Here is a 24,665-nt window from a genome sequence, read left to right as displayed (position 1 = left end):
TCTTTGAGGTCTCTTCCAACCTTCTTGATTCTATGATTCTATGAAATGCTCCCTATCCCCTTCCCCTTGCACAGCAGTGCCAATGAAGCAACCTCAGATGGTCTCTGCTGGTCCAGGGTTAGGTCCTAGAGATTGCTGCTCTTGCATGAAGGCTTCCTCCCTGTCAGGATTGCACTAAGTCTCATGGAAGGCAAGTGAGTGCTGTGCCTGGGAAGAGGGAGCTAATTTTTCCAAATGGCACAACTTTGTGAATGACAACTGTGACTTCTGCCTGGGCTGTGGCGTGAAATCTGGGGGATGGCTGTGAGCAGCAACTGCCAGAGAGAGCAGAGCTAAGCTCTCGAGTTCTCAGCTAGTGTTGTAGCTGCAAGGTCTTCCTCTCCCTCTTCCTCCTCACATTGGAGGGTTCTGGATGACAGGGTTATGAGAAGGGATGAGGTTATGCCTGGGTTTTGCTTGTTTCTGGGGTTTAAATTTCCACCTGTGGTCTGCCTGTCTCTGAACTTCAGGTGTTTCTATGTAAGTAGCTTGAATATTGGCTTTTGCTTCAGTGGTTTGCTGGATGACCCAAGACTGGGGATCTCCACTGCCAGCCTGTTGGTGAGTTGGAGCTGCAGGACAGGCTAGTAGTTTCTCCTGGTGGGTAGCTTGTGGACATCCGGACTAAAAATGCACAGCTAAAAGACTCCGGCTGATCTTACAGAATTGGAAGAGCTTGCAAAGCTCCTTTGGGTTGAGTAGATTTAGAGATCAAAGAATTCTCCATCTTGGCTAAAGAGACTTCTGCTGAAGTCTTAACGGTCTTCTCTTAATAGCAAAGACTCCTGCACTGGTAAAAGCTTGATCCTTTGTAGCTGTTTCAGAGTCCAGGGCTGTCTTGTGGATCTGTGCTCCTCCCAGCCCACAGGGTTTATCAGCTCCAAAGGAGAGTGTTGCCCAGCTGGTGAATCTGCAAGTGCCACTGATAGTGCTCACAATCTTCCAGAAGGCATTTCTGGGGTCTGTTTTAATTTAAATCAAAGGCACAATGTGTTGCAGCACTAATGCAAGGTCTTTGCTCTGGTGTTTTGTCCCCTTTTGATGGTTAAGTGGGATTAGGAAGGAGATGTGCTCATTATACCTTGTGTGCCTGTGAACATTCGTGGCACCTTTCTGTGCTTTTTCTGGGGCACATATGAACACTCAGCTTCATTCACAACCTGGATCAGAGACACATCTACTGGGAAACATCCATTAAGGAGGGGAGACTGTCCTGGGGCAGGGAGGAGGTGATACCATTTTGGGGGGCAAAGCTAGGCTCCAATGGGGCATAATAGGCCTGTAGTTACAAAGATGGCATGTAATTATTTCTTTTCCATGGTTTTCAAGTCCTGGCACTGTCACTTTGCTGGCAGTAAATCAAACACCAAGTTAGTTTATGTTAAGGAACAGAAGATGAAGCACTAGATAAGCACTTAGATGTAGGAACATCTTGAATTGAAACACACAAAGGGGACACAGAGGAGAGTGTGGTTTTGCTCTTGGTGCTATCCAGCCTCCACATCTGCATCCAGGACCATTTTTCTCTTTGGTGGAGTGCGGATTTTGCCTGCTTCATGGATGCAAGTTGGATGAAGAGGAGGGTAGGGTGGCAGCTGTCCTTCTCCAGAATGACATGTATCTTCTTGTGTGGACCAGGAGTGAGTGCTTTGATGGATGATCAACTAGACACACACACCATAAACTACCTTTTAACCACCAGTCTTCTGGGGCAGTGATACCTGTTGCTGCTGAGCTGGCATGCTCAACACTCATGGAAGCTGGGATGCAGGCATGGCTGCAGAGCATGCATGGTATTGCAGGCTGACCTCCCATTAATCTAAACATTCCCAAATAACACCTCTGTTCCCACCAGCTCCTCTCTCTCCCCCTCACCATGTTTAGTTTCTGACTAAGCTTTTGATAAATGTTTTGTATAGAGCTCCTAGCTTATCTTAAATAGACCTGCTGCCACCAGGGATGAAATCTAAAACAACGCTTGACTTAGGGCTTGAGTGGCAAAATGAACTTGGTAGTTGCTGACACGCTGAACAGTTCTGTTCAATGTGCAGAATCTGGCTATGAATTGTGAGGACTGTCTCTCACAGTGGATGGGCAAGCAGAGTTTTAGGGTGCATGAGAGCAGCCTGGGAAGTATCTGGAGAAATTTCCTCTCCTGAGGAGGTGGATTCAGACTACACTGATGTATTTCCAGAAGTACACCTGTCTGAAACAGGTTGTTGGGTTGAGTGAGTTTCTCCAGCCTTACACCAGTTTGCCCTGAGTGGGGTCTGGCCCATGATCCTGCTGAAACAAGCATTGCAAGGCAGTGTTTATGGCTAGCAGCTTGTCTTAGGGGGTTTTATATCTCTGTGCGTATGTGCCTGCGGGTGTGCACACGCATATGTCCATACATTCTTGCTCAAGAATGTGCCTTCCAGTCCTTTTAACTTGTTCAAAAAGTAAACTAGGGAGAAACTGGCAGTGAGTTGGAGCCGCCTGCCAAGCATTGCAGACCAGAGAAGTGGTAAAACATAAACACTTTGGAGTTTATCCTCAGGATTTATATAGTTTGGCTGCTGGAGGATGGATTCATGTGGAGTAGGGGCGGGGCTAGTCAGCCTTTGGCTTTGCTGCTCCTGCGGCGCTGAACCTGGCACCTCTGTAGCTGTGCTTCCACTGCTGGAAGCATGCAAGCAAGAGGGTAGAGCAGGGCTGTCCATCCCTCCCCTTCTGTTACTCTGGCCATGTGGGGTGGGTTTTGGGCGATGACAGCAGAACAGGTCTGCTTTCTGCCTCCCCTATGCCAAAGTAAAAGCAGACCTCCTTGATCCTTAATCAGATTTGAATGTGGTTTTTTGGCGTGGCTTTAAAGAGACTGGCAGTGAATAGCTGGTTTTGATGCCATTTATTAAAAACCTCTGGTAGAATTTGTCTCAGGAAGCCCTTCTGAGAGCTGGCAAATGCACAAGGGTTTGATGCAGTTAATGTATTTTAATCTTCACCCCCCTACACCTCTTCTCCTTTTCTGTTGCTAATTGTAGGGCTCTCAGCTGTCTGCTGCCTTCTCCTGGGAGACTGCAGGTTCCACAGGGACCTCTGTACAAACATGGGCTTAATAAGGTTGCGATAGCACAGAGAAAAGTAAGCATCCTCCTCGGGGAGGAGGGCTGGGATGGGCAGGGCACCAGGTTCTGGGTACCTGCCAGGCTCTGCCATGGGGGCAGTGCGTGGCCCTGACCACATTAGTTAACAATGCAGGAACCAGACAGATGAATGGGGGAAACAAAGATATCCCTTTGGCCATGTGTCTGGGCAAGTGCAAAGTGTTGGACCTCCTCAGGAGCCAGATCCTGGAAAAGGGTTCCCTGGGCTTTCAGACTGAGGCTGATGGACATCCAGTCTTTTCTTACTGAATTCATCCCTTGCTTGCTCGGTCCAGCCCCTTCAACTTTGGACCCGAGGACTTGCTGAGCTCATTTCACGCTTCTCACCTGTATTTGGGGCTTGTTGGGATATTTTTCATGGTTTGTGCTCTCCAGCACAGCTGAGGCTGTCAGTACCACTGTAATGTTTGTGTGTTTGGACTATCCCTGTAGCCCTACGCACAGATTGAGCAAAGGAGCGGCTGGCCCTCTGGCAGCAGTGTTTTGTGGAAACCTCAAGGGCTCACAGCAAACGTTGTGGAGCTCAAGAAACAAACAGTTTCCCTGCAGCCTGTGGTTCATGCTGTGTGTTTGTCCTGTTCCTGCTCTTTGTTCCCTCTTTGTGGAAGAGCTGTGTCCATGCCCTGGAGCATTCTACCTGCTTGAGGGGGTGAAGTTGGAGTTGCATTGCATTTAATTGGTGAGGTTTTCTTGTCTACCTCATTAAAGGAAAGAAAACCCAGCCTTTTTCTGCCAGCCCTCGCTCACGCGAGTTGCAAATTCAGCAGGAGGGAGGCGTGGATGAAGATGACTCCCAGGAGAGAAACAGTCTGAGAAACTCTTAAACAAATGGGAACTGAGCAGCTTTGCTCTTCCCTGGAGGGTTTGGCTGTTAAATAAACTCGCCAATGAGTCTGGCTACACGTGTGTGTTGATGCAGAAGTGTGTTCATACTTGGGTTGGATATTGCTGGGTGTAAGCCACCAGGCTGGCATGCACTGGGTTGTGTACTACTCCTTGACACAGCGACACATCAGCAGCCTTGGCTGGCCTTGTGCTTCTTCCACAGCTTGCGTGGGTGGTCATGGTCAAAGGGATGCTAACGTGATCTTTTCCTTTTCTCCTCTCCTTCGCCAGGGTTCCACCTCAGTGGGACGGTAACGGAGCCAGCGACTGCGACGGAACCAGAGATGACTTACAAGGTGGCCATCAGCTTTGACCGCTGCAAAATCACCTCAGTAACGTGTGGCTGTGGGAACAAGGACATTTTTTACTGCGCCCATGTCGTGGCGCTTTCGCTGTACAGGATCCGCAAGCCGGACCAGGTCAAACTCCGTCTTCCCATCTCAGAGACCCTTTTCCAGATGAACAGGGACCAGCTCCAGAAGTTTGTTCAGTATCTGATCACGGCTCACCACACTGAGGTGCTGCCTACTGCCCAGAAGCTGGCTGATGAGATCCTGTCATCCAACTCGGAGATCAACCAAGTGCATGGTAATTCCTCCCTGCCCCCTGGGTGTCTCAGCACTGATTCATTCTGAATTTGGGGCTGGGCTGGTCGTTTCTTACTGACAGTGGTGACCTTTGTTTTGCAGTGTTTGTTGCTGCACAGAGGGGGATGCCAGTGTCAGACTGATGTGGATGGATATTGGGACTACGTCAGTGTTACCATGTGTCCCCATTCTGCCTTGTGTTCTTTGTGTGTTTATCTGTCAAACCCTGGCTTCAACAGGCAAGAAAAGGCAGACCAGACATGCCAGCAGAGCACAAGGCACAGCTTAGAGCAGGGTGGAGAGGCCAAGGGTGGAAGAAGGGAGGACATATAGTCTCCAACACAGAACGATGTGGTGCTGGGGCAGGAGGTGCAGTGGAGGCATGGCTCCTCCAGCATGCAAGGACGCAGTTTCAGCCCAGCCCTGCACGTTGCTAAGTCAGATGTGGCTGAGCCTGTGGGAGATAAAGCTTTAATCTCCATGGGCGTTAATTTGCTCATAATAAATGAGTGCTGCTGTCCTGACCTACTGCACAAAGGCAGCGGAAATGTGCCCCAGGGCTTTGTTTGGAAGATGCTTTTGACTTCATCCTCTGGAAAGCACTGGCTGGGGGATGATGACCATCCCAGCCCTGCTCCGGTTTCGCATTGGCCCAGGAGATGACCCAGGCTCCTTGGGGACTTGCCCTGAGGCTCCCTTCGTCAGCCCAAGCCATGGGCTCATGCTGTGTCTTTCCAAGGAGCCCAGGAGCTGAGGTTGCCCGGGGTCTGCAACAATGAGCCACTCCCCACTCCATGCCTGTCCCACCAGCTGTAGTGCAGAGATAATAAACACTTATCTGCCACGGAAGGGCGTTGTGGGGATTAACACATGCCTGTTAAGTGCTCTGAAGATGAAAAGCCCCATATGCAGCCTAAAATAGGATCTGAACTGCTTGAATCCACATGTAGAGGTGAGGTCAGGGGTCTACCTCCTCCACAAAAGTGATGGCAGCTCTGATCTTAGCTGTCTCCCCCTCCCTCTGTTTGTTCCTTCTCCTACCTTGGTAGAGGCTTTTGTCTCCTCCACGGGGCCACATCTGCATGTGTGGTTGTCCTCTGAATTACTGGCTTTTGTGGGAGAGGGTTCCTCATTTTTTCTTATTAAGAAAGATGAGGAGCTGTGGTACTGCAAGAATCTGGTGATGTTTATTCCCTCCGTGAGAAGACCTACTGAAGCTGAGGTTGGGCAAGATCTCTTCTTGGCCATTGTCTGAGACTGCTTTTTCCTAAGCAGATTGGAGAAAAGCTTTTAAGGCTCTGAATATTTATTGCTCTAGAGTCAGCAAAAGGCTGGTGATTGAGTCTTAGAAAGATACAGATGTTGGCTCTGGTTCAATATCTGCCTCTTGTTTTCACAAGTGGCTTAAAAAAAAACCCAAAAAACAACAAAGCAAACCAATCCTCTGTCCCTTCAGACGCATACAAATTCACGTGATTTTGAGCTGACAGAGACATGTTGATTTACCCAGCAGAAGGTGACACCTATCTGACACCCATGTGGCTGCCTAGCTGCAGTCACAAGTGAGTAAAAACCTCTGCAGACAGCCTTTTCTCATCCTGGAGGAAGATGCAGATCAGCTTTAAGATGAGATGATATAAAGATGGTCTAAAACTCACAGATGTTGCACCCCATGAAAGGGAAGACTCAAGTCAAGTTCAGAGTGATGTGTCCAGGGCTTCAGCTCTCGATCCTGGACAGTGTTGCAAGCTTTGCTCTCCTTGTCTTGCAATGAAGCATAGCCACGGTGCAGCAACATTGCTCAGCTACCTGAGCAACAAGCCCAGGGTGAGGAAGGGCTGAAGGTGTATGTGGCTGGGTATAAGAGAAATTTTGGGGGCTCCAGTTGAAGGGGATCCAACTTTGTCTCCTCTTTTGTCCTTCACAGCTGTGGTTCACACATTGATGAAGGGTTACTGATCCTTGGATTTGAAATTCTTCTAAGTATGCTTTACTTAGAGCTTTGTGTGCTTATATGCACATTTTTGGCTGTGTCTCGTTCAGACCCTTGAGGTCACACCTTCTTTCACCTTGAGGTCAAGGCCAAGGTGGCTTCTGGCAGGCTGTCTCCTGCAGCCTAAACAGTAACCCAGTGTGTGCATTGGGCACCTGAGATTATTATTACACCTTGGAACAAGAGCAGTCTCTCCAGAAATCCTTTCTTCTTTCCCCCATTTCTTTTGAGGAGAGGACTGTTGAGGTTCAGATCAGTATCAGGCCTTCTCCACCTGCCTCTGGTCACCCGAAGGGCTGCTCCTTCCATGTCAATGGTGAGCACATAAGATGGAGGAGGTGATTCTGCTCCTCAGGAGCACTTCAGGCTGTCTGAGAACGCTCCTTGTGCAAGGGGATCGTTCGGTTTTGTAAAGCAAGGCTTTCAAGATTGCTCATTCTCCCCGCCCCGCAGAGCCTGAACAGCAAAGAAAATTCCAGGCCATTGTCTGGCACGCTCATCTCAGGGTGTCAGAGCTTTGTTCCTTGCAGGAGTCTGTAGCCGCAGGCTGTGCACCACATGCCATTCTTCCCGGCTGCCTTCCTAGAAGGAAATGCAAACTATCCAGTAATGATGGAGTCTCGGAGCACAGCCAAGGCGCTCGCCTGTTCTCGAAGGATTCAATCCGAGCAGAGAGCCTTGGTTTGCCTGCCGCTCTGCTCCCCACTTGACCCCAGCCTGCTGAAGTGGGTCACGTTTCTGTTCTCCTGGTTGGTTGCAAAGGGCAGCAGGCTTGCAGTGAGAGCGTCTCACATGTCTGACACCTCCATGCTCGGCGTCTGAAATGGCAGCTGGAGTGAGGAGATTGGGGTGGGTTGCAGAGCTGCTGTGTCCCCTTCCTGAGTGTGTTCCTGGGGGACAAAGTCGGTGGCATGGCTGTCTGGCATGGAGCAAGGCTACAAGGTTGTCATTGTGCTAGCAGTTGTTTCTTATGGCTGCCTGGCCTTTCCTGGTGGGGTGGCTACTGGTGGCAGTCAGGACCTGCAGCTGGAAAGTTTGGATCTAGCAGTGGGACCATTGTCAGGCTGCAGAGCATCTGATGGAGGTCACCATGGCACTTTGCTCCCTCCACTCTTCCAAGAGCATGAGCCCAGGACTCGCATTGATTTGTTGTGGGGTCAGCCTGCCATGGGGAAAATGCAAGCTGAGAAAGTGGCTCAGGGCCACCAGCCACGGTGGGACATACTGGGAATGGGTACAGCTTTGCCATTGGAGAATCCATGCTTTATCATGATGAAACATGGAAAGAATATGTTCTTCTGAGGTGCAAATAAGGAACAGAGAACGATTGCTTTGGTCCAGTGAAGAATTGCAGAGAGGGCCAGGAGCTATATGAGAAGTCAAGGCTGTGAAAAAGAGCTGAAATAGGAATTGTAGGCAGAGAGGGAGATTTTGGATGCAAAAGCAAGCAGTGTGGAGGAGGAAGAACTCGGAATCATCAATGAGTCCTGACAGCAGTGCTGGGTTTCTGCTGTCACGTGGATCCAACACCGAGCAGCAGCAAGTGCGCAGGGTCCAAGCCATCCATCAGATGGGAGGTAGCATTCACCTCTTGTGTTTTGCTTCATGCTTCTTTTAAGAGAAAGACAGGACTGGTATGGGATGTACAGAAAGACAGTTGCTGTCTCAGATACATCCTTCGAGCCTCGTTGGGATGGCTGGGCTTTGGAGGCAAACACTGGGTTCTTCTGAGTGCAAAAGCAGTCTGTGGCCAAGGAAGGAGAAGAAGCTGGTGGAACCCACTGCAGGGCCAGAGATGGTGGCCGTTGAAATCTTTAATTAGAAACTTAGAGGCAGGAGGGGCAGCTCTGAGGACTGATAGTGCCTGTGGGCCCTGAAGATATGGGGCTTAGAGATACCCTTTGTGTATCATTGGTGAAGTCTACCCTTTCCTTGGGTAAGGAGCAGGAGGTTTTGGTAGGCCTGCAGCTTGGTAACTTGGCCTGCTTGAGCAACACTTGGACATGGTAGGGAGAGCTGCTGCCCTTAGCACTGGAGACATGGTTGGGGTGGTCTGTCTGCCCCATAGAAAGGCCAGTGAGTGACAGTGTCTGTGGTACTCAGCTGATGCCATCAAAAGGCTTGGGATGCTCTTAGCCAGAAGTGGGAACAGCCACAAAACCTCTGGTGTCTTACAGTTCAGTACAGTTGAGGAGAAGCTTCCCCTGAGGACAAGCCATCAAAGAGTGTGTGAATCACCAAAAGGCCTCTGTGGTCCTACAGGGTCTCTGGAGCTTCTTTGGAGGAAAGGACCTTCAGAAAACTTAGTGGGATGGTCCCTCAGGCTTTGGCATAGGAAAACTAGATCTTCTTATGCAAAAGCCCTGAGGACCCCTCTGCCTTTTTTATCCCTTTGTATATTTTTGACCAGCTTGAGCCCTTCCTTCAACTTTTGGACTAATACCATCCTTCATCTGCTGGCTCGTCTTGTGCCTTGTGTGCAGCAAGTTGATTGCCAGGTGGACTGTGTGGGAAGTCCCTACCTGCTTGTCCTCTTGTTCTGAGCCAGGGCTAATGTTTGAGGAGTCCTCAGGTGGTCTTTAACTTTGAGATGATCCCATGACAGCATCTGGAGGGCAGCACTGGTAAATCTATTTTAAATTCTGCCTTCCTGCTGTGGAGGAGAAGGTCACGTCTCCAGGGGATTCATGTTCCTGTTTGCTGAGCTGATGGGAATTCAAGAGAAAATAACACACCTGAGTGCTGGAGAGAAAGTCCCTTTTGGCAGCCCTTCTCTTTGAGAGCAGCTGGGAATGCCAAATGACCCCAGAGCACCTGTGTGGTGCTTGACAAGTGGCTTCTAAAGACAGCTGGCCCTGATGTTGGTACCAGCTGGACCAGAGAGCTCCTGGCCACTATGCTGGGAGCAGTCCAGCTTCACTTACCCCACTGCTGTCGGGTGTGAATCTTCAGGCGCCCTGGAGGCTCCATCCAACATCCCTCCCCTTGGAAAAGAACCGGGAGCCTTGGTGGAGCTTTACTTCTCGCTTTGCTGCTATTTTTAATTCCTCTTGGAGTTCATTTCCTTTCTGGTGCCTGGTTATTTTCTCTCCAAGGTTTTCTGCTGTTTGTTTACTTGTCCATGTCCTCCCCGCCCCCTGCCCTGAACTGTTCCTTCATGTCTGTTTTCTCTCTGGACGCTGGAGAGGCAACCCAGAGGCGTTCAGCAGTGCCACCATGTGTAGTCACGAGATGGTCCTTGTGAACTGCTGCCACGATGGCCAGCACTGCTCTAGGTGGCTGCGGCGTGGCTGCCTGCAGAGGCCTCCTTGACACTGCTGTCCCCAGGGCTACAAAGTCCAGACCCTGAGCCACCAGCAGGTGCTGAGCAGAGTTCACCAAGACAACTTTGAGGGAGATGCTAGGGCAGCCACCTGCATCCCTGGGTTGCTTTTACCATCAGCTTATCAGCTGCAAGCACTGGTTAAAAATAATAATAATCTCTCTCTCTTTGCTACTCTGCTCCTGCTCTGGGTGAGGTGCTCTGAGCATGCTTGCCCCACTGCCCAGCTGCCATACCTTGCCATCTTGGGTTCGGGAGCTTGTGTTTGGGATGTACCAACACCTTGGCATGACCCACAAGGTCTCATCACCTTCTCACCCCTGGAAATCTGCTGCTTTTCAGTCAAGGAGCGTTTTTCATCTTCGTCCTGTTGGGCACCTAGGTGTTGAATTTTCTGTGCCTGGCTAGGCTCTGTTTGCTAATCTGTAGATTCTTCCAGTCCTTTTTTAACTCAGTCTTTGTATCCACCTGGAGATGTCTCGCTTGGCTGTCAAACAGTTAAGCTCCAAGCCTGCCTGGAAGAAGGGTGGGGGCTGTGTTTGGAGTGTGATGGATTGCATTTTTATCTCTGTTTCTACAGCCAGTGTAAACGGTGCTGGTAAAACACTCTTTCCACTCAAGATGTACAGCGGTGTTTCCTTAAACCTGAATCCAGCAGGACCAAAACCCAGCACATCTGAAACAGGGCTCTTTGGAGCAGGAATGCTGCTATATGAGAAATGTGTTACGCAGGCACTGGGCTGTTTTACATGCCGTTCCCTGCTCCTTTGGAGCTGAGGCATGGAATCACTCATCGACTGCGTCACAGCATGCCGCTGTCGAAGCCCCCATGGTGTGAACGTTGGCAAGGGGAAGTGGACAAATCCTGCCATTAATATTTAAACCCGGCACAAATCCCGTTGTTTGCTCTTAAATGTTTATCCAGCTCCCTGGTGTAATTGGGCAGCCCATTATCTGCCGGCTTGTGTCGCACGTGCGGGAATCTGCTATTCCAACCCTCCCTCCCTCCCTCGGAATCTTTTATAGGAGAGCGAAACGCGTTCACAGCAAATTTGGGTTTTATTTGGAGGGCGCGGGAGGCGCGTTGCTAATTTGGCTGTGGCCCGAACCCCAACGTGTGAAGTGCTCAATGTGTTGCGTGGGAGGAGGAGGTTTTATTTAGCTGCACGCTTCTTTCCGCGCTGCTTGGGCTTTCCGTTGCTAATGCTACGTGTGAGCAGCGAGTGCCGAGGGTAGACCCAGCAACTCCAAAAAAAACCGCAGACACTTTTTGCACCTTGCTAACTCCTCCACCTTTAGCTGTCACGGTGACCTCAGGGAGGGAGCAAGGATGAGCTGAGTTTAAGTGAGATGGGTCATCCCAGGCATCCATGCCCCCTTGGTCCCTATGGATGTGGCCAGGTGACCCTATAGAGGCTTCACTGATGACTGGCTGGTCTGGATAGCTGTAGCTGGGAGTAGCGACTAGAATGGTGAGGAGGAGGATATCAAGAGCAGGAGTGTCTGGGAGACTTCGGCAGTGGGGCCAGATAAGTATTGGTGGTAGACAGATTAGTCATCAGTTCCTGATAGGGGATAATCGCTGGCTGGTCTGCTCTTTATCTGTGAGATAAGCACAGGGTTGGGGGAGGGAAGAGCTGAGACAGCCCGGATGGACTGTCCCTGGCTTGGTGGTCTCTTGTGGCTTACAACAGGGCTGTAGGCAAAAGCCCTCATGCTCATCCAGGGGCTATGATTTCCTTTCTGCTGCTTCAGCTCCCATCCCAATTAAGTGGCTGTGTTGACTATAAATTATTCTGCAGAGGGAGCTGCAGCATCCTGTGCCTTCAAGCACAGGGCAGGCTGTGCCTCCAGCTTGCTGGAGCTGCTCTTGGGCAGAGACTGTTAGCAGATATTAAAGGAATTTTGTAAAGGACATTAAATACAAATAGCTGTATCTTTACTGGGTCAGGAGGATTCTCAGCCTTTGCTGGAGGAGCAAAGCCCCTTGGGTTGATGTCCTCTCACAAGCCAGAAAGAAACAGTCATCCTGCTGAGCAGGCATCCTGGAGCTTGATTTTCATGAATTGCATTTGAGCTCCTGGTTCAGAAACGTATGAGGCTGGGATGTGCACAGTATCCCAGACTGTTTCTGCATGAAAGTGATGTCTGCTCCCCAGCTAGATCTCAGTCAAGTGGGGAAGACATCATTAAGATTTAATTGTGAACATGTTGGCTACAGCATCCCTTGGCTGTCAGTACAGCACCTCACGTTTCCCACACTGACTGTCTTTCCCACTTGAGAGGGAGATAAGATGGGAAAAGTAGACCAAAGTGGAGCTGAACATCCTCCAGCCACCCCAGTCCCTCCTTGGCATTGGTTTCCTCTGAGGAGTTTCTACAGGGTAGGACTCAAAATTGAGGAGCCAAAAAGCTGAGTTTCTGTTCCTGTTCGTGCTCCTGGCTGCTTGCTGGAGCCGTGGTGCTGCCTGATGCCATGAGCTCAGGAAGCCAGGGCAGTGTTTGGGGGAAAAATGAGAGTAGAAAGGGGCAAGGCAAGGAGAGGTGGATCCAAACTGTTAAAACACTTCTGGGTTTGGTTTTCTTTATTTTCTTCCCTGCCCTGCACACCTCCCCCCCCCTTTTTTTTTTTTTTCTTTTTCCCCCCTTCCCTCTGAAAGATGAAATACAGCCTGGGAACACACATGTGTGCCTGCTAAAGGCTGTGCTCTGGTAACAGGTTGCTCTTTGAAGGATTATTGACCCTCCTTTCTTTCCTGTGGAGGGTCTTTCCCAGTCAGGTACACTGATGCATGGGGACTGGTCCCCTGTCCTAAAGGAAATGAGAGGCAGGGCCAGCTGTTTAAGCTGGAGTTCTGGAGCCCTTTGTGGTACCTTTGCTCCTAACATAAGGAAGGGTTTGTAGGAATTGGAGCTTTGCTGATGCTTAAACAAAATGGTGATGTGGAGCAGAAGGAGGAGCACCCCAGGCGATCCCTGGAGTCGGTGAGTGCTCTGGGCTCTGCAGCTGTGCTGCCTACACCCTTGAGGCTTTGAGGGAGGACAGGTCCCTGGTTGTCCTCAGCCTCCTTTCCCACACGGTGCAGGAGAGGGACTAGACATTAGCCCTGTGGTCAGGATACCTCCTGATGGCTGCTGCCACCACTGTGGAAAGAGAGCATGATGCTGCAAGCTGGGGCTCTGCCTGGGCACATGGTTGGCTTTCTCTTACCTGAACTGATAAAATGGAGGTGGGTCCATGTAAAATAAAGGTAGGTCCACTTTTTGCTGGTGGGACTGCTGACCCTATTTCTATAAACACAGTTGTCTCTCTTGTCCCTCTCCATCCCCCCAGGTGCTCCTGACCCTACTGCTGGGGCCAGTATTGATGATGAGAACTGCTGGCACTTGGATGAGGAACAGGTCCGAGAGCAGGTGAAGCTGTTCCTATCTCAGGGAGGGTACTACGGCTCGGGGAAGCAGCTCAACTCTATGTTTGCCAAGGTGAGGAGGAGCCCTCTGCTCTCTCCCCTCTGTGCTCAGCATGTCACGTACCCGGCAGCTCGCCGACTGCCCTGGAACAGTGCCCATCACAGCTGGGAATCTCTGCTCCAGTGCCTTCTTGCCCGGTCGCGGAGCAGGCAGTTGTAATCCAGGCTGTGGGTCAGGCCTGGGTTTTCTCATCCACTCTCCTAACAGGTTCCTTCATCCCATGCGATGGGCTTGCCAGGATCCCTGCATGAGGGAGGGCTTTCCCCCATCTCTCTATAAGCACCACGGGGGGAAGGCCAACCCGGCAGAGCCTACTGAGACCATGAAGAGGTGGCACCAGTCTATGGGCTCTTCACATTCTTTGCAGAACGGCCTTATTTTCGTGTTCTTGGTCACTTGGTCCTCTTCACAGCCTAGGCTGTGGCTGCTGCTCAGCTGGACTCCAACCAGCCACAACACAGCCATTGCACATGTATGTGCATAATGTATAGTCGTACATACGTGTGTGTATATACAGTCTGAATCCCCAGACTGAGGGAACAGTGGGTTCCCAGCCAGGTGGCCATGTCTTAAACACTTCCAAGGAACCATGGTTTGTCTCACCAAAGACCTGTCTGTCCTTTCCAGGTGCGGGAGATGCTGCGCATGAGGGACTCCAATGGGGCCAGGATGCTGACGTTGATAACAGAGCAGTTCATGGCTGATCCTCGGCTCTCCCTATGGAGGCAGCAGGGGACAGGCATAACGGAGAAGTGCCGGCAGCTCTGGGATGAGCTGGGTAAGGGTTGTGGCCTTGTCGAAAGCAGCAGCAGGGTTGCCTGGGCTGCTGGGCCAGCAGACATTGTCCCTGAGGAATCTGGGGCTCTTTTGCAGGGGCAGAGTCCCTGAGAGATTCCAGGAGCTTATTCTGTCTGCTTCTGGGGGGGTCTTAGCTGGACAGCTCGATCAGTCCCAAACTTCACAGTTCAACACTTTTAACCTGTTCTCTCTTGGGTCAAGGATGATGGATGTGAAGAGCATGGCTGCTCCCACATTTGCAGCAGCCTAGTGTTTGATGTGCTGCCCTAAGGCCTTTGTGAGGGAGAGCATGGGCTGGTGAGCCCCAGGGGCTGGATGTAGCCTGGACATGGAAGTGCTGTTCTTGGGGAAATCGTGATCCAGAGAGGAAAGGGCAGGTTCTCGAGTCTCATCCCATCAGATTTTCTGCCTGCTGTGGTGCACATTTCCAGGGTGAGGGGTCAGCATGGCCAGCACAGAGCCTGGCTTTAAGGGAATGCAGTTCTAGATAATTCTATCTAAACACTTTAGGCACCAGCTCATCTGGCTGACAGTAATATCATTAGAATAAAACATTTAGATGACGTGGGCCCAGGGAGGTTGGTTGTGTGGTGGAGTTAACCCAGTGATTCTGGGTTCTTCTGGACATCTGGGATCTTGGGTTGAATAGTTTGATTTGTGCCATAGTTTTATAAGTGAGTTTGAGCTTCTCTGCAGGCCTCTGGTGGGAGTTGCTGTTTAAGGACAAGGGCTTGTGGTCTGAAACCAAAGGGGTATTGTAGAGCTGGAAGGAGGAGGGTGGTCCAGAGTCTGGAGCACCTGAAGATGCAGCTGAGATCATAGACCCTCCTACCAAGTGCCCACAAATACAAACATAGCTGTGAGACTGGGGAGCCTGGCCAAACTGCACAGATGAGGGCCAGGCAGGGGTGGGATCTCTCACCTCTCTGTGAAGTTTCCTGGATGGAAAAAACCACGCCTGCTCTGGAGAGCTTGTTTGTGCTTGCTTGCCAAGAAGGTATTTCCAGGATTTGGGGATACTGTAGCTAGATGGTAGGATATGCAAGGATCATGAAGAGGTCCACCAAGCCAGAATTTCCACATGGAAGAAAGCAAGTATATTGGTGAAATGTGATGAATGGATGGGTGTCTGGGCAGGCCTGGACACAGGAAGCAGTTTTCCCAGAATTAGTTTACTTGGCTGGATTTCAAAGACACTCTCCAAGCTGAGAGCCCTCTCTCCCTTTCTGCATGCATGAGAGGAGGAGTGGTTGGGTTTCAGTCCTGGTTTAACCATGCAAGGACCAGGTTGGTGTAAGTATTTTCCCTTGGCAGAGTGGGAGGAGACAGCAGCGTGTCCCCATCAGCAGATGGCAGGGTGGCTAGGGAACGTCAGACCCTACCAAGGCTGGATCAGTGTCGACAGCAGGTGAAGTGTGGTGCCAGCCAATGCACGTCAGAGAAAGCAGCTCACCTGGCATAGGCACATCATGTGGGGAGGATTTCAGCATCTCCATGTGGAAGAGAAGACACAGTAATGGTCCAAGAGGCAGCTCTAGGGCAGGGTGTGACTATACTCAGAGCAGGGATTATTCCCCCATCTTACGGAAGCCTTCTGGATTTGGTCTTGGGTAGCATTTACTGTAGGAATGGAGCATCCCTCTGAAGGGAGGGTGGTGGCATGGAGGGACCAGAGTTGCAGTGAGTTGCAGGCATGTTGTCCAACGATCTGTGGTCTGCTGATGCCAGAGCTGCCTGGTGGTAACACTGCTACCAACGGGAGGGATGAGGGGCCTGCTGCCAGCTTCCACGGGAAGCCCCAGCACAGACCTGAGTTCCCCTGCCACGTGGAAGAGAAAAATGGGCCTTGTGGAAATTATTTTGGGCACATTTAATAATTAATCATCGATTTTTAGCAAAGGCTGCATCACAGACTTGCGTGGGATTGGAAGAAGATCAGCCTTAAAGAAGATTGTGGATTTATGCTGGGGAAAATGTAAAGGATTTTGCAGGATTTCAGAGTCTAAACAAGCAAACAAAAAAACCCACCCCCAACCAACCAACCAAATAAATAAATAAATGTTAAAAAAAAAAAATTAAAAGGGCATCATTTGCTTCCACGTGTGCTGCCAACTGAACATCTCTTGCCTCGTCTGCTGGGGAGCTGCAGGAAAGAGCTGCTGGATGGAGAGCTCTGCGGCGTGGGAGTATTTGCCCTGGCGCATTAGTGCTTACGGTTAAAGCCTAGTTACAAAAAATAGACAAAAAACCAGCTGAAGTGCAGCCTGACCTTAATCTGCCTGGAGACGGGGTTATTTATCTCAGCCACTTGTTTACAGTAGGGAATTTCAGCAGATTAAGCCAGGGAGCGACCCTGTGGGAAACAAGAGAATTTCTTTGATGGTGTGGAAACTTGGGCGCAGGATTGGAGCGCCTGTCCTCTTTGGGGCCAGCAGGGAAGGCTCCAACCCTCCCCCGTCATCCCTGCACCCAGCCTGGTCATCAAAAAGCATTTTTGTTTAGAGGCTTAGCTTAATCATGATCTGCTGCTTTGTTCCCCACTTAACCTCCTGCCATCAGAAAGTTCAGATGAAGGTTTCTGCAGCATGTGAAGAGACAGAGTCTGACCCAGCGTGGTGTTTCGGCTCAGGACAGGAGTCACTTGTGCTGTCAGCTGATGTCACTTGACCATAGGGCTCAAAAAAAAACTCTCTTCTCCATCTCCCAGATAACTCTCACAGCCGAGACAGATGCAAATCCCTCTTCCCTTTTTGTCCCACCTCCTCACCACATCTTCCCTGCTGCAGGAAAGGCCAGGGGCTCAGCTTTTTGGCAGGCAAAAGATGCCTCCTCAGAAGCCTCCCAAAAATAGGCTGCAAAAGTCATGAGGCTTCCAAGGATTGTATCTTAGCTGAGCTGTGGGAACCAAAAATCAAGCAGGCACATCCCATTCCTGGGGGTGGCACAGCAGGAGCACTAAGTCTCCTTACCACATGTCAGCCAATCTGCTCTGTGCACCATCAGAGGTGTGAGCCAAACTTCTTGGAGGCTACTTTCTGCACAAGCAGCCCTGGAGTGGGTGAAGAGGGGAAATGACAACAGGCATGAGTGCTGGTGAGAAGGGGGTGCCCAAATCCATTCAGAGCCCCAAGATGGCCAACAGTGGGAGCTCAATGCTCGCAGCCACCCCAAGAAATGGGGAATTTTATGCCCTTAGGGTGGCAGGAAGTGCAGGCACCCACTGCTCAGCTGGGGGGCAGTAACCAAAGCTGTAAGAATGACTCATTTTCGGGAGCTGAGACCTGATTTTTTTCAAAGACACAGTGTCCATGCAACCCCTGTGGAGCCTGCAGGAGCTTGTGAACAAGTGACAGCAGGTCTAGGGAGGTTCTTCTCCCTCTCTACTCTGCCCTGGTGAGACCACACCTGGAATACTGTGTCCAGTTTTGGGCTCCCCAGTTCAAGCGAGACAGTGATCTGGAGAGGGAGTCCAACGGAGAGCCACGAGGATGACTAGGGGACTTGAGCATTTCCCCTCTGAAGAGAGACTGAGAGATCTGGGGCTGTTTAGTCTTGAGAGGAGAAGACTGAGGAGGGGATCTGATCAATGTTTATAAATACCTGAGGGGTGGGTGTCAAGTGGAGGGAGCCAGGCTCTTTTCGGTGGTGACCGGTAGTAAGACAAGGAACAATGGATACGAACTTGAACATAGGGCTTCACTTCAACATGAGGAGAAACTTTACAGTGAGAGTGACAGTGCTCTGGAACTGGCTGCCCAGAGAGGTTGTGGAGTCTCCTTCTCTGGAGACTTTGAAAACCTGCCTGGATGCATTCCTGTGCGGACTACCCCTAGGTGATCCTGCTCTGGCAGAAGGGTTGGACTCAATCTCTGGAGGTCCCTTCCAACCTCTAACATTCTGTGATTCTGTGACATAGACATGCGCTGGGAGGGATGGGGCCTGAAAGCCCCATCTAAGGGGCTAAGGAGGAGCTAAGGAGATAGCTCTTCTTTTGTACATGCACTAATTGCTGATGTTGCAGCTCAGGAGTTTTATTCCCCCCCAGTTCATCAGAAAGGAATGTGATTCCATTGGTGTTTCCTGAGAGCAGGGGAGCCTGAGATGGAGCAGCACTAGGCAAGGGCTGCTTTGAATATATCACAGAATGTTAGGGCTTGGAAGGGACCTCCAGAGATCATCAAGTCCAGCCGCCCTGCCAAAGCAGGATCACCTAGGGCAGGCTACACAGGAATGCATCCAGGTGTGTTTTGAAAGTCTACAGAGAAGGAGACTCCACAACCTCTCTGGGCAGCCTGTTCCAGTGCTCTGTCACCCTCACTGTAAAGAAGTGTCTCTTCATGTTGAGGTGAAACCTCCTGTGTTCTAGCTCATACCCATTGTTCCTCGTCTTCTCACTGGGCACCACCAAAAAGAGACTGGCACCTTCATTTTGACACCCATCCCTCAGATGTTTATAGACGTTGGTAAGATCCCCTCTCAGCCTTCTCTTCTTGAGACTAAACAGTCCCAGCTCTTTCAGTCTTTCTACATAGGAGAGATGTTCAAGTCCTGCAATCATCCTCATATCTCTCTGTTGGACTCTCTCTGGCATCCCTGTCTCTTGAACTGGGGAGCCCAGTGAAGATATGCTGATCTTCAGTGCCTGAAGTTGCTTTTCATGTGCCTGTTCCTGGATGCAATGCTCCTGCCCCATTTGTGCAAGACCTAACATGAAAAGCACCACCAGAGCTTAGCTAGAACCCAGAAGAGTGAGGAGACACTAGAGTGGAGCTGGAGTCAGGATATTGCTGCCCAGCCTGATTTTTGCCTTGTGCTGCCTGGAACAGTGACTGGCTGCTCCAACTGCCTGTGCTGGCATTTCATCCTGGCTCGGGGCAGTTGGGCTCAATGGCACACCTCTGCAGCTGCAGAGATGCTGCATAAAACACAGCAAGCAAGGGAGGGGATTTGGGCATGTGGAGGAATCCCCTTGCCACACAGCTGAGTTGTGTTATGTTGTCCTGCTGCTGGCTGTCACTTTGGAATGGGAACTTTTGCTCTGTGAGTGTTGGAGAGTTGGGGGAGAGCAGCTGGCTGGGTGGGAGAAGAAAGATGCTTAGGTGCTCATTGGGCCCATGGAGGAAAGGTAGGGGAGGGTATTCCTGTGGGAGGCTGAGCTCTCTGTTCCAGGTGTGTGACAGAATCCAGCATGGGCTCTTCAGCCTAGGGGGATCCCTGGAGACACTGCACACTGTAGCTGTGCCAGCATGCAGCCATCGAATCCCATGGGGCAAGCACAAGGGAGGGGAAATGCAGTATCCTGACAGAATTGCAGGGAAATTTTGAGCAGAAATGCAATTAGCAAAAGGAGAATTCATGGATTTGCACTTACTGGGGTGGTTGGAGCCCTTTTCAGAGCAGTGGGTGACCCAGGGAAGTTGGCAAGGTTTGGTTAGCAGCATCAGAATCAGCCCTGTCTTAGGAGGGATGAGTTGGATCTTAATGACGATGGATTTGCCTCTCACAGCAGACAGAATCATCAGGCCTGTAAGGTCCCATAGTTGAGCCAGAGGGTGTCAGCATGGTTGTCTTACAGCTGGACACCTCTGCTTACAAGATCTGGAGGACTTTGAAGGGCTTGGAGGGCTCTTGCCTGCAAGATGTCAAGCCAAGATCCAGGTTCCTTTTCAGCCTGGGGGCTGCTGGGGATTTAAAAAAAAAAAAAAAAGTAAGAAAATACACCAAATCTCCTTTTTTAAATAGTTGAATGCAAATGGCCTGAAGAACAATGGCAGATGAAATAGCATTTGGAGCAGGCTTTAAAGCACTTGGAACGTGGGTAGGATCAAAATCAGGTTAGTCTTTGGAGATACAGACTCTGCAGCTTGCCAGGGTGTTTTTAAGCATGCTTTTGATGTGTAGTTCAAACAGTAGATTTGTCCTGGCAGACAGAAGCACTCACAAATTCATACACAGCCGCTCTCTCCTTCCCTCCTCCCCACTGTCCCCCATCTCATGAGATTATAATTTAGCTTCATTACAGAGGAGTTTTACTTTTATTTAAAAGCTGTCTAAATCCCCCTCCTGGGTCCATGCATTAAGCTGAAATGAGTTTACCGATGCCAATGAAACCTTGCAGGCTCTCGTGATGAGTGTGGCAGCAGAAGAGCTTTGCCCCACTGGTATGGTGGTGGCCACCTCCTTGATTTTTTGGCTTTGTTTAGGGGCGCTGTGGGTGTGTGTGGTGTTAAACCCACACTGCAAGCTGGAAGAGAAATCCTGCTGGCTCCGGCAGCTGCGCAAGTGGGGCGAGATGGATGTCTGTCCCCTGGAAGATGGCAATTACGGTAACGAGCTTCCCAACATCACCAACGCGCTCACGCAGAGCTCCGGCCACAGCCAAGGTGAGTCTGGACAGGGAGTGGAAATGCAGCTGGTGGCCACAGAGGTTGAATCAAGTCAAAACTCACCCTAAAGGTGAGAGACCTTAATCCACCTGGTGGTGATGTCTCTGGGAGTCACAGGAATACAAAATGTTTATCCTCAGAGCCTCTAGTTTGAGATACTCTTGGAAATGTTTGGCTCTGCTACATCTTGGGCGAAGCCACCTGTGTGTTGAGCATCAGATTAGAGACCATTTTAAAGCAAATGAACTTTGAGGGAGTGTAGTCTCCAAAGATCTGTGCAGGTTTGGGTATGAAGTTCTACAGAAAAGCAGCACTGCTTGAATAGGAGCGGAGCTGAGCTTGGAAGCCTGGGCTGTAATGTGAGAGTGAGGAGTTAGAGATGATGAAGAGCTGCTTTCTCTGTTCTTGGGTCTTGCTTATGACAGGACTTTGATTTGGGTGGTAGATAAGTCATTAGCCAGGAATGTTAAGCACAGTTCAAGCACAGAGCACAAATGGAGCAATGTACTCGTGGGGTTGTTCCTTCATTCTAAAATATTTTCTCAGCCCCTGACAAAGCATTTCATCCCTTTAAATTTAAGCCTGAAAGCAGACATTAATTGAAAGTTACTGCTCTTACCATGCTTCCATCTGCTGCACTGGAATTGCTCTTTGGTGTATTGTGTGGCCAAAATGGGAAGAGGAGAGGGAGCCAGCAGCCATGCCGTGAAGGAAACTTCGCTCTTCTGAGTGGGATTAGTTCCCCAGCAGTGGTTCAGGAGCATGGCCATGCTGTCAGCCCACCCCAGCCATGGCCAGGACTGTGCACCCTGGCTGCCTCCCTGGGTTCATCCTCAGGGAGCAGCTTAATTTAAACCTGGCCTCGTTCCATGTCCTGCACTAGACCTGGGACTCCCCCATGGTGTTCCCAGCTCTGCTGAGGATTTGCTCTGGCATTCGGGGCACGTTTTTAGGCATGTGGGGAGTTTCCAAAGCACATGCCGGGGATGTCCCGTTGTCCCCATGCTTCTGCCTCTCCAGGCAGAGGACTGAAAGCAGCATGGGTCCTGGAGATGTCCCAGGGTTAATGTTCATGCATACACAAAAACTGCCACAGATTGTTGCCAGCCCCTTTTATTACTGAAAGGAGAACAGCTGATTCCTGAAACCCTTCCTGGTGAAGCGAACAGGCTCAGTTCTGTTGGTAGGAACACCTGTTTAATTTCTCTCCACCTCAGGGTGCCTGCAGCATTCAGGCTAATTGCTTGTTCCCATTGTTTTCTGGAGTGTGTTTATCCAGCCTTCCTGGACCAGCTTTGAGCAGTGCCTTTTGTTCTCCCCCCTTGAAGGCATTTAACTCAGCCCATCTTGCAGCTTGCAGGACCTAGCATTCAGTGTTGTATCCCCTTTGGGGCTTCCCATTTTGCAGCCCGATAGCTGTGTTCGGCTCTCACAACGCTGCACGGCTGAAGTGATAGCAGGATTGATCCAGACAGGCCTTTTCCTCTTGACAGACCACTTGTCTGATATGTCTGGACAGAGTGAAGTGCTTGTCCAGTATTTGATATCTTCAGAAATGTCAGTGAAGTTACAGAGCAGCTCTGAAGGGGTGCTCAGACATCTGCTGCAAAGCAGCAGTGGGGTTTCAGACCATGCTGTCTCCTCCTTTCCAGCCCCCTCAGCCAGCTGGAGGAGATTGCTGGAAGGTGATGGTTCCCCCCATTTTCCAGGGGGTAGATGAGAAGCTATGGTTCCCTTCACAGCTTCAGGTGTTGCAGCTGTAGTTCAGTGAAGCTGAGACTTCGTGTTGGAGCAGAAGAGGAGAGTTTATGGTGCTGACAGGGCAGGAATGCTGAGGAAGCCCAGTGCTGGGCCCCAGTAGCTGCCTGCACACTGGGTGTCACAGGTGTGGGAATGCACTGCCACATGTCAAGGCATCAGCCTCCTGTGTGACAATAGGTTAACATCAGAAAGCTAATGGCAGGGCAGTCCCTGTCTCTATTCTCCCCTCTCTAGTCAAGGCAGCTGTTCTAGCAAGCTGCTTAGCAATGCTAAGGAGATGGCAGTTCCATCTGAGATGGGCAGCATAGGCATCTAAAGGCAATCTGCTGCAGCTCAGGGGCCGCAGCCCTTGTGCTTAGCTCAGAATCAGCTGTGGTGGAACCAGGTGGGTCCTTGTAAAGACGTTGCTCTGCCTGGGGATGTCATGTCTAGGGGCATGAACAGGCAGCCCCTACCCCAACAAGGCACTGATGTTTTTTCTCTTTGCAGACTCACTGGCCAGGCCCAGACGAACTGTGTTCACCCGAGCGATCGAGGGCTGTGACCTCCACTGGCAGGACAGCCACCTGCAGCGCATCATCAGCAGCGACTTCTATGTGTCTCCCTCCTACCAGCGGGAGGGTGAGAGCCTCCTCTTTAACTCCCAGGGGCAGCCACTGTGGCTCGGTAAGCATCCAAATCAGCAGCCTCTTGCATGGCCTGGGTGGGCAAGGTTGGTAGTGGAAAAGAGCCACCTGAGGCATCAGAGAAGCTTTGCTACCCTGGATCCTTGCGAGTTTCTATATCCTAGATTGAAAGTGCCTCCCTGGCCCTTAGCCTGAGGAGGAGAAAAACTTGATACACTCCAGTCACAGTCTTTGTAGCAAGCCCTGCATCTTTACAGTCTGGGCTCCCCTCAGGCAGCTTGGACCAGGCTCATCGTGTCCTCTTTCATCCTGCCACTGTTTGGCTGTCTCCAGTGCAAGCTCTCACAGTTCACAGTACAGGGGGACTTAAAGTCCCTTGAAAGTTGGCTGGGAAGGATAGTTCTGTGCTCTGGATTTTGAATTCCTTGCTCTTACTCTTTCTTTAGTCTTCCCTTGAAGACAATTAGCAAACAGTACAATTAAGCCTTTTGTGAGCTTAAGGCATACTACACCAGTCAAGTCCAGTACCATCCTTTGCTGTAGACCTTTAGTCCACGTGTGTCAAGCCATACAATTTCTTTACTGCAAAATCATGACCCTGGGCAGATCTACAGACCCTTGCCAACTACGTCTGGGATGACAAGGAGTGAGATAAGGGCTTGGGGATGCCTGATGTGGCTGTCGGTCCTCAGACTGACTCCAAAATGGGGGACAGAAGCCCCCTACAACTTAAAGAGGGTAAGTGCCTTTTCCCTACAGCCTGAGACGTGAATATATGGACATAGAACAGCTCAAAACCCACTCCTGTGGGGTCTGCTGTCATCCAGCCAAGTGGACAGAGAATATTCACAGCCATCCAAAGATAATGTTTCTGAATAGAAGGCACTAGGTTTCTATTAAGGCCAGGAGATAAGTTAAGAAGTACCCATGAAGGTTACTGATGCACCTCTGCTAGCTTAGCTAACACGGGAGGGGACATTTCTATGCTGGGAAGAGTTTTGTGTAGCTGCAGGCATCAGGTCTCCCCAGCTCTGCAGCCACAGGCAGCAGTGGATGGTTAGTACTTCCATGGACTCCATCTAGCAGAGGTGTGGTGTCCCTAGCATTATCTGGGTTCTGGCAAGCCCTTTGGCCCAGCTGGTTTGGTGCATGTTATTTTTCTAATGCATTTGCTGTGATTTTTGGATTTTGCGCTTTTGCTTTCTTGCACCCTGCAGGCACTCACTGCTGGCCAAGGAGTGTGATTCATCAGCAACTTCCAGTGATGAATTCAGCGAGAAGCTGAATATTTCATTCAGTTAGCAAATTGTGGTGGGTTGAAATTACCCCCCAACATAAAATTGCCTGACCAGCTCAGTTTGGGATGGAAGCAAATATTTACAAACAAACTAAAATCTAGAAATGTGAAATGCAATGAACGTGTACAAAATATACAATGTATGTACAATATTTATATTTTTACAACTTATAAATAACACAGGAACTCCTCAGACCCCCCTGGAGCCATCCACCTCCTCCCCCACTCGCTCCCTCCTTCCCATTACCTCACATAAGTAGTCAAAACAGAGATACCCTGGCAAGGCCAGAAGAGAGAGAGGAAAAGTTGCAAGCAGAAGCAACAGAAGAAGAAAAGAGAAAGAACTGTTCTGCT

At 50.4% G+C, this 24,665-nt stretch overlaps 1 protein-coding gene across 3 annotated transcripts in view; it reads left to right on the top strand.

Moving 5' to 3' along the window:
* The window catches only part of ZSWIM5 (zinc finger SWIM-type containing 5), a 103,222-nt gene that overhangs the window by 68,795 nt on the left and 9,762 nt on the right, over nt 1-24,665 (top strand). For all 3 annotated transcript variants that reach the window (XM_054384162.1, XM_054384163.1, XM_054384165.1), the window contains 5 exons: nt 4,302-4,658; nt 13,307-13,455; nt 14,071-14,221; nt 20,445-20,624; nt 22,878-23,054. In XM_054384162.1, coding sequence (XP_054240137.1) covers nt 4,302-4,658; nt 13,307-13,455; nt 14,071-14,221; nt 20,445-20,624; nt 22,878-23,054 — 1,014 coding nt within the window. The remainder of the gene's footprint in view (nt 1-4,301; nt 4,659-13,306; nt 13,456-14,070; nt 14,222-20,444; nt 20,625-22,877; nt 23,055-24,665) is intronic.

The sequence above is a fragment of the Indicator indicator genome, chromosome 10 (assembly GCF_027791375.1).
Source record: "Indicator indicator isolate 239-I01 chromosome 10, UM_Iind_1.1, whole genome shotgun sequence".
Classification (NCBI taxonomy): domain Eukaryota; kingdom Metazoa; phylum Chordata; class Aves; order Piciformes; family Indicatoridae; genus Indicator; species Indicator indicator.
This window is presented reverse-complemented; position numbering and strand designations above follow the sequence as displayed.